General features: G+C 43.6%; 1 protein-coding gene across 12 annotated transcripts in view; it reads left to right on the top strand.

The window, feature by feature from the left end:
* The window catches only part of mtmr4 (myotubularin related protein 4), a 53,575-nt gene extending 38,634 nt beyond the window's left edge, over nt 1-14,941 (top strand). For 10 of the 12 annotated variants that reach the window (XM_034233045.1, XM_034233035.1, XM_034233047.1 and 7 more), the window contains 14 exons: nt 1,446-1,612; nt 2,642-2,738; nt 4,088-4,201; nt 4,316-4,497; nt 5,482-5,610; nt 6,721-6,832; nt 7,263-7,458; nt 7,712-7,897; nt 8,024-8,194; nt 8,929-9,083; nt 9,272-10,736; nt 10,887-10,997; nt 12,075-12,163; nt 13,121-14,941. In XM_034233045.1, the coding sequence (XP_034088936.1) occupies nt 1,446-1,612; nt 2,642-2,738; nt 4,088-4,201; nt 4,316-4,497; nt 5,482-5,610; nt 6,721-6,832; nt 7,263-7,458; nt 7,712-7,897; nt 8,024-8,194; nt 8,929-9,083; nt 9,272-10,736; nt 10,887-10,997; nt 12,075-12,163; nt 13,121-13,340 (3,394 nt within the window). In that variant the 3' untranslated portion in view covers nt 13,341-14,941. The remainder of the gene's footprint in view (nt 1-1,445; nt 1,613-2,641; nt 2,739-4,087; nt 4,202-4,315; nt 4,498-5,481; nt 5,611-6,720; nt 6,833-7,262; nt 7,459-7,711; nt 7,898-8,023; nt 8,195-8,928; nt 9,084-9,271; nt 10,737-10,886; nt 10,998-12,074; nt 12,164-13,120) is intronic. The other 2 variants (XM_034233040.1, XM_034233042.1) reach the window with 2 other exon arrangements.
* Nucleotides 14,942-15,404: the final 463 nt, after the last annotated feature.

Below are 15,404 nucleotides of genomic sequence, written 5' to 3'. Positions count from 1 at the left end.
TGCTTTGGGTTTACCAAGAATTCAGTACGGTGGTCCGACACTCATATAAATGAATAATACGATAGTTCATTTCTCTGTGACAGTGTGGAGAGAATGTATAACCTCTATACAGTACACTACTGCGCTTACCAGCCAATCAATAATCCAGTCCCTGGTGTAAAAATAGATGTGAACAGTTATAATAAAGTGATGTTTATAAAGCCTCTGTTAATATAGCGTCTTGCCTACTGTATTACTTAGTGACATTAGTGATTATAGAGATCATGTATTGTGACCTCACAGTAAGAAAGAATTCCTGCCTGGGTAGATTTAAGTAACAGAGTGAAAAAGAACATCTTCTGATGCTTAGGTGGAACCAGAATAACAGAGTTGTCAATACAAATGGTTTAGAGTATGGGAAAAAACTAATTCAAGCATTCAATAGTTTATGATGCATGTTTTTTCATACTTTGAGGTTATGACTTATTTTGGTTCACATTTGTGTTAGCATGATAACAGAGTTAAAGTCCAGCCTGTCTGCTTCCAGTATATTTTATGCGCAATTATCTGAAACAATAAGTTAAGCTAATTAATCTTTCAGCAGGAATGTAATCAAAAGCAATTTTTGGAATTGATTGTTAAATAATAAGAATTAATCATCACACGGCTACTCAAATGTTAAGCCTCCCTTCATTTGTATTATTTCTTTCAATATTTGGTTATCAGACACATGCCAGTTTGAAATAGTCAATTAACTTTGTGCCCTGCGAAGTTATCAGCATTTTTCTATGTTCTTTTCATCAGACTAAAATAATACTCATATCAGTAAAAACGTTTTGACGGAGCAATGTAGTTGTAAAAGAAAGTAGTGAAATACTAATGAATGCAAAATGTGTTTTTAGGATGTCAATATATTACAGAGACATTGGTTGAAGTAAAGTATTAATTATGTTGCTTTTAAGTATACCATCAAAATCAAACCATTGTTTATTTGTTTCATGCAGATGGACATCATATTTATTGTTGTTTGTGCTGCTTTTAAGGGATGAGAGTATGCTGTGTAGCATATAAAGCCGTCTTATTAATGACAGTCACCGTGGTATTAACCAAGAACAGATGGCAAGTGTATAATCAGCTCTAATCATGCTCACAGATTGCTTTAAAAGGAGTTTCGAGTCAAACAGAACTAGCCTGTTTTTATTTCACAGCAGACTGAAATTCTCTTGTGATTGACATCTGTAAAGTTCAAAACCAGTGGATGCTTCAGATTCTCAGCAGCAGCTGTGCCATTGACGTCTTGGTTCGTCATCATTAAGCAGCATTATCATTACTCCTAGTTTCACGCTTGAAAAGCCTCTGAGCATATGAGGAAATTACCAAATGTTTCACACAATCCCAAATGCATGAAGTTTTAACGAAGTGTTAATTGTTGAATCTCACCCACCGTTCTTATATTCACTCCACAGATGCCACTTTGCAACATTCAAGCTGTGCCAGGAGTGGGTGAAGCGTCTGAACCGGGCCATAGCTCACCCCGCCCGCCTGGAGGATCTGTTCGCCCTCGCCTATCACGCCTGGTGTCTGGGAGGCAACTCTGATGATGAAGACCAGCACGTCCATCTCTGTCGCCCAGGTCAGCACACACACACACACACACACACACACACACACACACACACACACACACACACACACACACACACACACACACACACACACACACACACACACACACACACACACACACACACACACACACACACACACACACACACACACACACACACACACACACACACACACAACATTCGAGACTGAACTAAAGGAACTTCAGTGTAACCAAGCTGGACACTGTTTCCACATGTAACAGGAACAACAGCTTTTGAAATTGGTCAAGTATTTGGCAAGTGTATGAGACGAGAATTTACCTGCAATGTAATACTTTCAGGGAATTCCATAACATTCATCTACAACATGAAAGTGCTTGTTGTTGAAATTAAATGTACATTTTGCTTGATCTGGAGGAGTCTTGTTCTAAAATATAGAACTGCATCCATTCTATTGAAATCTGCTTGATATTCAGTCATGACAGTGAAAAACTTAGAAAATGACTTGAAGCTAGGATTTATGTACTCCTACACAACTAATTCTAACAACACTGACACTCTCTTTACTCTCACTTGTGTTTCCATCGCTTTCTTCTGGCAATGAGTCAACTCTCACAAGATTTTAGAAGAAGACCTTGCCTTAAATGAGCCTTAGTAAGAAACAAAAACAAACAGACTTGATCAAATGAAATGTAAATAGAATAATTTTCCTCTGTAGGGTTCTATCCTTCATTTTTTCAGACACTTATGATATCAATCTGAACCTGTCAGCGGCCAAATAAGCTTTTTTAATGGATGTACAATGACCTTGTGGAATCGTACATAAGTATTACATTGCACCCTGTTAAACGTCTGCCGGCTGCAGCGCTCTCACTCAATACTAAACCAGTTTCAAAGATTTTGGCCACATTTAGATAAAAAAACTGTGTTCAGTTTGAAATAAAAAAAGCTCTTAACAAAAAGGTGAAGAACAATCATGCCTCTTGGATATGTTATATGTGTTAAAATGTTGACTTTCCTAAAATGATCTCCTCCCATGCTGTCTCTGTGCTCAGGGGATAACGTGCGTCACAGAATGGAAATGGAGGTCAAGAGGATGGGCTTCGACACGCAGAACGTCTGGAGAGTGTCAGACATAAACTGCAACTTCAAGTATGTCACAGATACTGTACGGAAATACCCCCCCCCCCCCCGCTGCAACAGTTGTAACTGTAACATATCCTGATGGATGTTTAGAGAGTGAATGGTGACTGACAACGTTTTAAAGAGCTTTCGTAGAGCTGTGACAGAGATGCTGTACTCACTATGTCGGCAAACTGAACAGATTGTGTGACGGACAGCCTGTGTGTCGGCACATCTTCCAGCTTTGAGACAGAACTCAGTCAGGAATGTGGGTTTTAAATTCATCTTGGATTACAGTTACTTTTGGGAGGATTGTAGTCAGGTTGGATATAAATTAGAGTTGAATGAGCACATAGACAATATACACACAGTCATCTGTCATCAGGTCAACGTTACATTCGGTGTGACTCACATTTCCTACGGTCAACATTGTCTGAGATGTCCTTTGCAAAATAGATGTTCATAAACCCATTAAGAAAAAGAAAAAAAAAGATATTTTAACCTGTTAAAAAACACTGCCTGATAAATGACAGTCCATTTCCCATACCGGCAGCAGGTCAAGTATTTTAACTCCTAAGGGAGACGTGCTCACAGATAAATCACTTGCCCCATAAATATTGGACCCAATTTCAAAAGCTACATATCTTCTTCCTGCACTTAAATTGTCAAATCACAAATAAAATAACTTTTTCATAGACCTGTCTTTGACTCAGCAACACACTAGAAAGATGTAGCGTTACCGTTGGCAACACACTCGCAACATTTTAAGCTAACATCTACTGTTGTTTGCCAACGACATAGCTAACTAAATGTCGTAATGCTTAATAGGGATTTAGATTGTATACTTGTTGGCTTTGTCTTTTCTGACCTCTCAACTGACCCTGACCATTAAATTCTTCAACATACAAACACAAACCCATCTATGTATGAGACTCTCCCTTCTCCTTTGCTGTCTGGGCAAATACACGCTACAAAAAAAGGTCAGTCTGCTCGTAGTACCCAACAGAGCACATCCTGCTGGGAGAGAGACACACACAGGACAACTGGCTAATTAAACAAGCAGCAGCCTGCTGAGGCCCATGACTCAGCACAGTTTCACACACACACACACACACACACACACACACACACACACACACACACACACACACACACACACACACACTGTCTCTGCTTCATTCTTCAGACAGTCAGCAGGTGAATAGACATTAAGGAAAGGATCATATTGACCCTGAAAAACAGAATGTCAAAGAAGTTTTTTTTTTTTTTACTGAGATACTGTCAGTGTTGATAAGTAAGACTTGTGGTCAAATATTTGCAGCATTACAAACAGCATTTAACCTTCCTCTATGAAAACAAAGTGTCCTTCCTGTCCACAGGATGTGCTCCAGCTACCCACAGAAGCTTCTGGTTCCAATATGGATCACAGACAAGGAGCTGGAGAGTGTGGGCTCCTTCAGATCCTGGAAGAGAATCCCTGTGGTGGTCTACAGGTGGGGTTACTGACACAAAGCCACAAATCAAACAATTTCACCAATATCTTTAACAGCATTGTCCCGTTTTGCTTCTTCAGTCTGCAATTTAGTGAGTATTACCTTGAATTGCAGGCACCAGAAAAACGGGGCGGTGATCTCCCGTTGCAGCCAGCCTGAGATCAGCTGGTGGGGCTGGAGGAACACGGATGATGAGTACCTGGTGACATCCATCGCCAAGGCGTGTCATTTGGACACTGGAGCAAAGGCCTGCAGACATCGCGGGGACGCTCCAGACTCCTCCGATAGTGATTTTGGTAAAGCAGTGGTTTGATTTATATGTTCAGATTCACTCTTAGCGCACTGTAGCTTTCAAGAATGCAATATTACGCTGGCTGATTATGTGAACATGTCCATATGACTTGGAAGGAAGAAAATGAATTCCATTATTTCGATGTCTCATTCATTTTCCTCAATTTAAAGTGGACTACTACTACCACAGTTTGTAAAATAATATATTGTCATTGGCTGAAAATGGCGTTTATAAAACATTGAATAAAATGGGTTTTTCAAACATTGTGAATCAATGCAATCACTAGATATACTAGCATTCAGTCATAAATGAACATGATAAACATTAAGCTGATTGGTCCAGTAGTAGGCCAAAGTAACTGCGGACACACACAGATATACACATAACTGAACACATGATATAGGCTTTCTGACAGAGAAAACTATTTATATTAAATTAAGTAGCAATAAAATATGTTGTCATGCTGTTTTTCCTGACAAGCTCCCATTTTAAATGAAAGTGCATATCATTAATGTTATCTTATTATAATCAGCCTTGGCTACAGAAATGTTAGTAGGATACAAAGTGGGACAGTTGTCACCGCAACATATACAGAAAAACAACAATTTGCATCTTGTTTATACTCTGTTTTTTTATGTTTTTGTGTAAACGCAGAGAGTGACGTGGATGTTTAACTGCCTCACTCTGGGCACGATGACAGGCTGGAAAGGGAGTGGTAGCGCCACGCTAACTGAGTGCAGAGTAGTGTAGTTGCAGCCTCAGAGTAATTACTCTTCTTTCTCCCTGGTAGCTTTTAAAAGCAGGTCTCCTGATTTGTGATCGTTACCTATAGCAACACTGCGGTTGTGTCAGCAGGAGGAGCTATGGATTCAGTTTCTGTTAATCATGTCCCTGGCACTTCACGCTTTCTATCCCTCGTCATCCCCCCGGCAGTTTGATTCGCATCACGCCGTCCACTCCTAACATTCAAATCCTCTCTGTCCTCCAGACTCCTCTCTGACGGGCGGCTCTGGCTGCAGTGACAACACTGTGCCACAGAAGCTGCTGATTCTGGACGCTCGCTCATACACCGCCGCAGTGGCCAACAGAGCCAAGGGCGGAGGCTGTGAGTGTGAAGGTTGGTGCAACCAAACATTTGAAAAGTCTGACACTATTTAATGAATGTTACAGTTTTTAAGGTATGAGATCAGAGTTGTGTGTGTGTGTGTGTGTGTGTGTGTGTGTGTGTGTGTGTGTGTGTGTGTGTGTGTGTGTGTGTGTGTGTGTGTGTGGTGTGTGTGTGTGTGTGTGTGTGTGTGTGTGTGTGTGTGTGTGTGTGTGTGTGTGTGTGTGTGTGTGTGTGAGAATTTAGAATATGACATTCATAGGGCTTTACCAAACAGTACAAGCTACAAAGGTTGTATTCATACAGTAACCTTGACATTTGAATTTTAAATCAACACTGAAATGATGCACAGTTTTCTTATATTAATGTTATACCAGTAATTGAGCTTTTCAAAAACAAAATGTTCACTGCTGTGAAAGAACAATTTGTTCACAGAGGGAAGCCTGTATTAATGGTGCAGTCTAGCAGCGATCTAATAGCACGATAAATACTATCTGTGGGGGAAACGTCTGTGTAGCAATGCAGGAGGAGTCACCGACTCAAAGGAGACACAGGGAGAGCTGGAGCTTTGATGGCAAACACTGATGGGTTTATTTGGAGCTTCGGCCGGAGAATTCACAAAACAAGTCAAAGAGTCAGAGGTTCTGACTTCACGGGAGAGTTGCCACGTGTATTCTGAAGAACTCTACCCCAGACCCGTGTATTTAGCTAGTTCAGAGAGAATAATCAACATTGAGCATAACAAGATAGAATCATCACACCTCTATCAGCTGACACCAACAGGCAGGAACAGGGAGACAAAACACTGAGAGCACGGCAGCCAAGGATACAGGTGCCTGTGCTCAGTGAGGTCAGTATGGGCCTTGGAAAACATTTCCCCAATACTATCTATATAACAACATAAACTAATTAACTCAATGAAACTTTGAATGTAAAAACAAATACATTGTGTACAGCCATAGATGGCAGGATATTCTGCCAGCAGTGACTGACCCAAAAATAAACACCATGAATGTTTCATTTGACCTACACGATAAGATAACCATCATCTGAACTCGCCATGCTATTGTTGTTTACGTCTTGTGACCTTCATCAGAGTTGTTTATGTTTGTTTGTAATCAGAGTACTACCCCAACTGTGAGGTGATGTTCATGGGAATGGCAAACATCCACGCCATCCGGAACAGCTTCCAGGCTCTGAGGACCGTCTGCAGTCAGATCCCTGATCCAGGAAAGTGAGTCGATCTGTTTGACCTTCTCTCTGAGCACCCCCCCTCCCCCTCCTCACTTTTAATGGCTTCACCTCACAGTAAGGTAACACAACACCGAGATGGCAACGCTTCCATGGTCCAGTCCCCTTCCTGCTGTGCCGGCCAGCTGTCCGTCTGTACACACTGACAGTGGATATGTGTGTTTCTGTTTGTTCCTGGCTTTACATCTGTGTGTCTTTCTCCGCTGTGTGCGTTTTACTATTGTGTTTAATTATTATTGTGTTTCTATTGATTTAGGTCAGAAGCCTCCTTTCTCATTAGCATAATAACCCAGTCTAACTTGACCCTGGTTAACCAACACTGATTTACGTATACAGCATCTCTGCTCCAGATCACTTCACCGTGAAAGGGAATAGATTGGTTCTTATCTAATCAGTCTTCTTTGTGTTTCTAGCTGGCTTTCGGCTCTTGAGAGCACACGTTGGCTGCAACACCTGTCCATCATGCTGAAGGCAGCCACTCTGGTGTGTTCGGCTGTGGAGAGGGATGGACGTCCTGTCCTGGTGCACTGTTCGGACGGGTGGGACCGCACACCCCAGATTGTAGCCCTCTCCAAGATCCTTCTGGACCCCTACTACAGGACAATAGAGGTGAGAGTCTGCAGGGTGTGGCCACAGAATGTTGTATATTGTAGGAATTAAAATATTAGTATTAGAAATGTAGTTTTATTGTAAAGCTGATTTTTGTGGGATCTGCATTTTTCATTTTTTCTCTGATTGTGCTGCATTGTTCTACTGTCCATTGTGAGTCACAGTGTTGTAAAGGAGAGCAATACTATATCAGAGGAGTATAGTTTTGTGTTGCTCTGTAATCTCACTTTACTGACTGGCGTGTCGTCCCCAGGGTTTCCAGGTGCTTGTAGAGACTGAGTGGCTGGACTACGGTCATAAGTTCGGGGACCGCTGCGGCCACCAGGAGAACGCAGATGACGTGAGCGAGCAGTGTCCCGTCTTCCTGCAGTGGCTGGACTCTGTCCACCAGCTGCTCAAACAGTTCCCCTGCCTGTTCGAGTTCAACGAGGCCTTCCTGGTGGGTGGTCCTACAGCATTCTTTTCTCCACTCCAAACATTGTTACATTTAGTTGGCAGATTGCTAACAACCACTAATAATGTAAATTGCTGCTAAAGGTCTGACTTATCTTCCACGTGTGTTCAGGTCAAGCTGGTGCAGCATACATACTCGTGTCTGTACGGAACCTTCCTGTGCAACAACGCTCGTGAGAGGGAGGCGAGGAATATCTACAAACGCACCTGCTCCGTCTGGTCCCTGCTTCGCAATGGAAACAAGAACTTCCAGAACTTCCTCTACATCCCAAGTCATGATATGGTACCTACCACTTTCTATCCAGTTTTGCAAACCTGCACCAGATGAGTCTAACAGCAGAATCGACCCGTTTCCCACAAATTCCCAGTCAAATCTGAATGCGACCTGCCCCTTTTAATACAAGACATGGATTAAACACACTAGCTTCTAAGCCGCCACTCACTTTAGAGGGCTTTAGTTTCTCTCTGGTTTAAACTGGGTTCTTCATCCTTGAATCACAAATCCACCTGAGGAAATGTCTCGATCACTGGCTGTCAGTGACAGGCTTTCACAGTCAAATAAAACATTTGGTGGCTAATCAGACTTTATACTATTAGTTTATTTAAAAAGTTAAAATACTGCAAAATCATTTTTGGTTTCTCCATAAAAAACATATTTTTGTTCGAAACTGGTCCCCACCCACATACGGTTTATTTCTACCGTTTCTTAACCGTGATGAAAAATATATTTTTTACATGTTGCCAAACCTTTTTGTAGGTACCAACCCGGTGCAGGACCTGTAGTGTGTGATTAATGACTAATGCATAGTATCTATAAATGTTTACTTTGATCCTAAAATGTTGTTTTTCAAAAAGTATTTAAAGTATGACTCCATCTTGATACCGTTTGAGTGATCTCTTTGAATCGTTTAGACATTTTCATAATGTATCACTCACAGCAGTTTTAGGACATCACTGGCAGAGTAACAGACTCATAATTACTTTGCGGTGGCCTTCTGCGATGTCCTTGTCTGGCAGGTGCTGCAGCCAGTCTGCCACACACGAGCGTTGCAGCTGTGGACCGCCGTCTACCTGCCCACCTCCTCCCCCTGCACCGCTGTGGACGACTCCATGGAGCTCTACCTCCCCCCGAGTGTCACCGGAGACGAACTCACCTCCCGCTCCCTGGACAGGTGTGTTTGTTTGATGCATATCTGAGCTGTCGGCACTAAGTGTTCTCACAGAGATTCTCATGAATTCTAATTTCCCTCGTGTTACAGAGAGCCACACTGCCCTCTAGGGTCTCAAAAAGATCATTTTACCATTGCCATTTCTTCACCTGTGAGGAAAACTAAACCCTATGTGTATTTCTGATTTCCAGACTTCCTAAGACCCGCTCCATGGACAACTTGCTTTCAGCTTTTGAGAACGGGGTGCCCCTGACTCGCACTTCCAGCGACCCAAATCTCAATAAGCACTGCCAGGAGGGTCGCTCTGCCCCCGAGCCCCCCCCGGCCTCAGAGGAAACCACTGCAGAGATCTCTGACGAGGCCTCAGCTGACACTATACTGGACAGCAGTGAGGGGCAACCTCCACTCCAGAGTCATGCTAAGACCTCAGAGGGGGTCCCAGCTTCAGAAAGCTGTGAGGGCGCTACCGAGGAGCCATGTCTCACCACGCAGCCCCTCCCCTCTCCGCCTCTCCCCCCGGTCCCTATCAGTAAAGAAGTCGTGCTCGCAGACACTCCCTTCCCCTCACCTGTCCTTCAACAGGCTTTGCCTCAGATCACTAACCCGCTACCCCCGCCTCCCCCGATGGAGCCCGAGAGCCCCTGTAGGACTGTTGAGAGCCCCCCTTCACCCTCTCATAAATCTAAACCGTGCTTACCTCTCCCCTGCAACGGCACAGAGCCTCACGCCGCCGTACCCTCCTCGCTGCCTGACGACCACGCTAAGGGGCATGGAGACGGCCTCTCAGAATCTGCAGACCTGCTGCATCTACAGCAGCTAGCATCACTCCCCATGGAGGACTCCACAGAGACTCTCACAGACGAGGGAGAGCTTCCCCCCACCCTGCCCCCCGCGGAGAGCAAGGGTCTCCCCCAGGATACTTTTAACCACAAGGTGCAGAATGAGGAGAAGCCCCAGAAGGAGCAAGAAGAAGTGAGGATGGTTGAGGTTAGAGGAGCAGAGCGCGAGCTAACCGTTGCAGTGAGTCCTGTGGACTGCGCCCAGGCAGCCGCTCGTCACCTGATCTCCCAGAGCCAGCTCTCAGACCTGTCGCTGCTGGGCTCCCACTGGGAGAGCGTGCAGGGCCTGGTGCAGTCGGCCTGCAGCAGCGCCTCTCACTCCGGGGTGGGCCGGGCCCTGCAGCATAACGCTTACCAGAGCCGCCGGCTGGCCAGCAAGCTGCTGCGCTCCCAGGGCTTCGCCATGGCCAACGGGTCCCCGTGCTGCCGCAGGGAGGCTCTGTGTCACCCCAGCCCCCCCCTGCCAACCGGGTGGCTGTCTGCTGCCAGGAGTGCGGGCTACAGCGGCCTCTACGCCCCCGCTGCCGCCGCCCTCAACAGCTACTCCCTGGCAGGCCATCAGCTCCTGCCAGTGGCGTACTCCTCGCCCTCTGCTTCCAGCTCCCCCCCCCTGCCCCAGGCGCCGGCCTACCTGGACGACGACGGGCTGCCGGTACCCCTGGACGCCGTGCAGCAGAGGCTGCGGCAGATAGAGGCGGGATACAAGCAGGAGGTGGAGGTGCTGAGGCTGCAGGTGAGGCAGCTGCAGATGAGGCTGGAGAGCAAACAGTACAGCACCCCCCCCTCGGAGCCAGACGTAGATTACGAAGATGACATTGTGAGTTTTCAAAGCTGGCGATAACACCCGACAGCTCAGTGCTATAAGCTGCCTTCTGTCTGCAGCATTTGTAAATGTTTACTTTTGATAATCCTCTGGAAGTGTCTTCTCTCACTCCTGTCTGTTTTCTGATTCCCTCTCTGTTTGCAGACGTGTCTGCGGGAGTCCGACAACAGCAACGAGGAGGACTCGTTGTCAACACACAGCGAGGACCGCCTGTCTGAGGGCAGCTGGGACCGAGTGGACAGCAAGGACACAGAGGTCAGCATCCTTCTTGTGCCTCATCGTCTAACATAACTTTCTCTTCTTCCTTCCTTACCCTCACCTGTAAGGCTAGGACCACCTCTTATTACTTTTTTTCATTTCAAACCTTTATTTAAGCAGGTGAATCCCATTGAGATCATTGATCTCTTTTTCAAGGGAGACCTGCAGCAATTAGGTTCCACATGAAACAGAAAAACAACAGAAAAACAAAAAGGACATGATATGATATAACAGGGTTACAATTTACAAACCTATCGACATGTACAGGTACCAACAGTATCAGATTGCATAGCATCTATCTGAGCTTTAAAAACATTTAGTGGAACCAAATTGCTCAGTTTCCATTCTTTTTGCAGACTGTTCCAAGTTAGAGGAGCTGCGCACATAAAAGCTTTCGTACCTACGTCAGTCCTAGCACTTGGCACATTTAACAAAACCACATCATGAGATCTTAGGCAATAGCTACTTGCAACTCTCTGTGTGATCAGAGAGTTGCAAGTAGCACAGGTAAAAAGGTCACAGAGCCTTTTCCTGGCCTCAAGTGAGAAACAGGACTTGTTTCTGAAAAAGAAACGTAGCTTCACCCTCAGCTTTCTAAGCAGAGTATTGACCTGAAGTTTAAAAGAGAGACAATCATGAAGCCAGATACCAAGGTATTTATAACAGGCAACCACTTCAAGTACTTTTCCTTGCGTAGTAACAATATCCAAAGTGGTCTCCGGTGTCTTTTTGGCTTTTGAAAATAGCATTACCTTGGTTTAAAAGAACATCAACATTTAAAAGAAGCTTAAGCTCAGCGAGCTGAGTCTGAACAATATTAAAAACAGCCTGTAATTTAACAACAGCCTCCTTAATGGAGGGACCTGCACAATACATCACGGTATCGTCCGCATAAAAATGTAAAGTTGCTCCATCCACATTTTGACCTAAACTGTTGATATAAATGGAGAATAATAGTGGACCTAAAACAGAACCTTGGGGAACACCATTAGTAATGTTTAACCACTCACATTATCCATTACTGCACACTGTTCTGATATAAATGTTTTTGTGTGTGTTTGTATGTGTGTGTAGGTCACGAGGTGGGTGCCCGACCACATGGCCTCCCATTGTTTCAACTGTGACTGCGAGTTTTGGATAGCCAAGAGACGTCACCACTGCAGGTGGGGCTTCACCGAGGTTTTCTGACATTAATACACACAAAGAATCCTGAAATATCTCATGTCGTCACAAATCAAAGGTAGAAGAGAAAGGAACAAATATTGAACTTGTTTCTAAAAATAATAATGCAATTTGCACAATAGTTTTCACTCTGAATCGATTAAAAATATATTCTAACAATAATCTGTTAATAGATCATATCTATAACGTCTTTAGAGATAACCAGTTTCTAAAATGTCAATAACTTTTTTATTTAATAATGATTTAAAATAGAGATAATCAAGAAACATTTAAGAATCTGGGACCAACACAAGTAAATATATGTATTGACTAGTAAGTCCTTCTCATTCCTTCTAGCCATTGTTGTTGTTGACTCAACAAATGTGTTTTCCTAGTTAATACATCCTGATTAGTGTATTCACTAAAAGCATCACATATGAACATTTGCCTTTGAGCGCTTACTAGACACACGTCTCTCCTGGTAAGCCTTTGTTGCATCACAATTCTGCCAAACTAGCAAGACACACGCAAGATTATTATTTATTTGCTCTGCTGAAAAACTGAAAAATACCCTGAAAATACAGGGGAAGGACAAAATGCATACTACAGTAGATGTAGTTAACTGATTATCTGCTGCGACTTTTCGTAGCATGATTTAAAAAAAAAAATCTCCTGTGTTTATGAAATAAAGTAGTTGTAATACTAATTTCGGCCACAAGAGGCTGAGATGTACCACAAACCTATGTTTTAAATTGGAATTAGAGCATGTTTTTTTTTCTTTATTACTTAAAGTGCTAACACACTATATGTACCTTGTTGTTAAAGTGCATGGATCATTCTAACATAATTAAACCTGCTTTAATCTCTTTTGTATCTGTACAGTTGTAAAACAGTTGTACAGTAAACAGTTATATTCTTGTTTCTAAAGTCTTACATTTTTGCTGCTGGTTATAATACAGCTCTAACACAGATCTAACTTCCTGGGTGCTCTCCCTCTTCAGGAACTGCGGCAATGTGTTCTGTAAAGACTGCTGCCACCTGAAGCTGCCCATCCCCGACCAGCAGCTGTATGACCCGGTGTTGGTGTGCAACATCTGCTACGACCTGCTCCTGGTGTGCCGCACCCGGGAGATCCGCAGCCAGCAGCTGAAGAAGGCCATCGCCACAGCCTCCAGCTGAGAGAAGCATCGTTTAGCCTGGCCCGCCTCGGCTCTGTCCTGCTCCTTTTGGACTGATGAGCTGAGCGCCCCGTTGTCACCGCAACCTGCCGTGGTTCTGGCTGCTGGGGGGAGGATGTTGAGGAGGAACTGTTACTCTTTGATAGGTTTGGGAGAAGAGATGCACTATGAGATTGTCCTAAGAGGCGGAAGAAAGGAAAGGGGAAGTGTGAGATGGAGGCGTGTCAGCAGGGGGAAACCCTTCTGATCAGAGACATTTTCAGGCCTGAGCCCTGCAGCGTCCAGCGGCCTCCACACGGCTCCGCTCCCTCCTGGAGCCCCGTACAAGGCTCTCCTCCCACCTGTCCACCCCCCTTTAGTACCAAACACCTGCACCCTCCTTACAGACACTGTCTCGCACTTCAGAGGACAATCGCTCACCCTTCCTACGTGTCGGGGGACTCCGAAGCCTTTACCTGTACTACTGGAGGCTTTCAACTTTAAAAGAAAATAATTGCTGCTACAGTATTTAAAAGTCTAATTTTGTATTCTTATTTTTGTGCACTACTAGCTGTCGTGTGTTGGAGGGAATTTGAGACCAAACTTGAGCAAAAGGGAGAAATCTGCTGTTTACTTTGTCATTGCATCTTTTTTTCTTGGAGCTTGAATGTAATATGTAACGGATAACTGGATCGAGTTTTTGTGCATTGGTGGGTCGTATTTGTGTTTCATTGCTGCAATGTGTTTTCAAGATGATGTATATGCACAGTCAATGTGGTTCTGTCTTTATCGATGCTTTTCTCCAGTATAGCCATGTTGTGACATTCTGAGGGATGTGCGTGGACCGAGCGATGCAGTGATGCGTGTTTTGTTTGTTTAATGGGACGTGTGCTTGATGTGCTAAGAGGAAGAGAACACAATAACGATTGGAGACAGCAGATTTCTGTAACGTCTTCTTCTGATGTGGTGAAATGGCATTTGAAGGTACTGCAATGTGACAGAGGGAAGGTTTTCCTGCTGAGGTGTTTGTGAATGAATTAGTAATGTCCACATGAAGCTTGACGTCCACCTGACTGATGACTCCTCAGAGTGTTAACTGGCAGTAAAGACTGAACAAAGTGCTAGGAGTTTCTTGTTCTTTACAGGGGAGTTTGGCCACAGTCCCCTTTTAAATAATGTGTTTGTGTCTACTGTTTGTTGAGACAATAGTGCCATATTTTATTTTGTTTTGTTTAAAGCCTTTTTCTTTCCTATGGATGGCAGCAGGTTTCTAATTGGCCACATTTCTGTATGTTTTATTGGTACAGATAGTTACCTACTTGATAACACTGAGAAAGCAAAATATTAACAGATGGTGCGCTTTGATAAGAGGCTAACGTTTCAATAGATGATGGGATGTCACTGAACTACTTAACCTGTGAGGTTATCCATTGTCTAATATTTGAGGTTTTTTCCACACGGTGTTCATGAAGTCGAAATGTCTAAGAGGAATTCAGAAATGTAACATACATAGTTATCTGATCCGTAGTGGTGGCTCAAACCTGTCAGTTAATGAATAATTGTTGTAAAGAAATGCACTGTAAAAGATAAATCCCATGGGTTAAAATAAAAGATTATATCATGCATATGTCTCTCAGCTTGATGATTTGCATGAAGCTCTGGAAATGGGTCAAGATGATCTATAGAGGAGTGGGTTTAAACTCTTCTTTGGTCCAAAGTTATAAGACCAAAGTGTTATTGTCAGCAAGTCAGGTGTCAAATAAATAATAATTACAAAATCAGAAGGAAAATAACACTGTTAGTATTGCACTTCTCAAAACCCACTTCCAACAGGTTTAACAGATCAAAATAAAATAAAACTACAACATTTATTTTTTTATTTAGTAACAGTTATGGAAGAATATGTTTGCTGTCCTCAGTCTTCTGGTTAGGAGAGTTCAACAGCTCCCCCACCACATTGTTTTACTATTAAAGAGATCAAGCGCCATTGTTATTCATTCAGTCATATGTGTGTCGAAAAAAGTAATATTATTGTATGTCGAAAAAAATTCACAATTGTATCTAAAAAAGAAAGTAATGCCATGCC

Source organism: Gymnodraco acuticeps, unplaced genomic scaffold, assembly GCF_902827175.1.
Source record: "Gymnodraco acuticeps unplaced genomic scaffold, fGymAcu1.1, whole genome shotgun sequence".
Taxonomy (NCBI): domain Eukaryota; kingdom Metazoa; phylum Chordata; class Actinopteri; order Perciformes; family Bathydraconidae; genus Gymnodraco; species Gymnodraco acuticeps.
The sequence above is the reverse complement of the archived record's forward strand: the minus strand, read 5'-3'. Positions and strand labels throughout refer to the sequence as shown.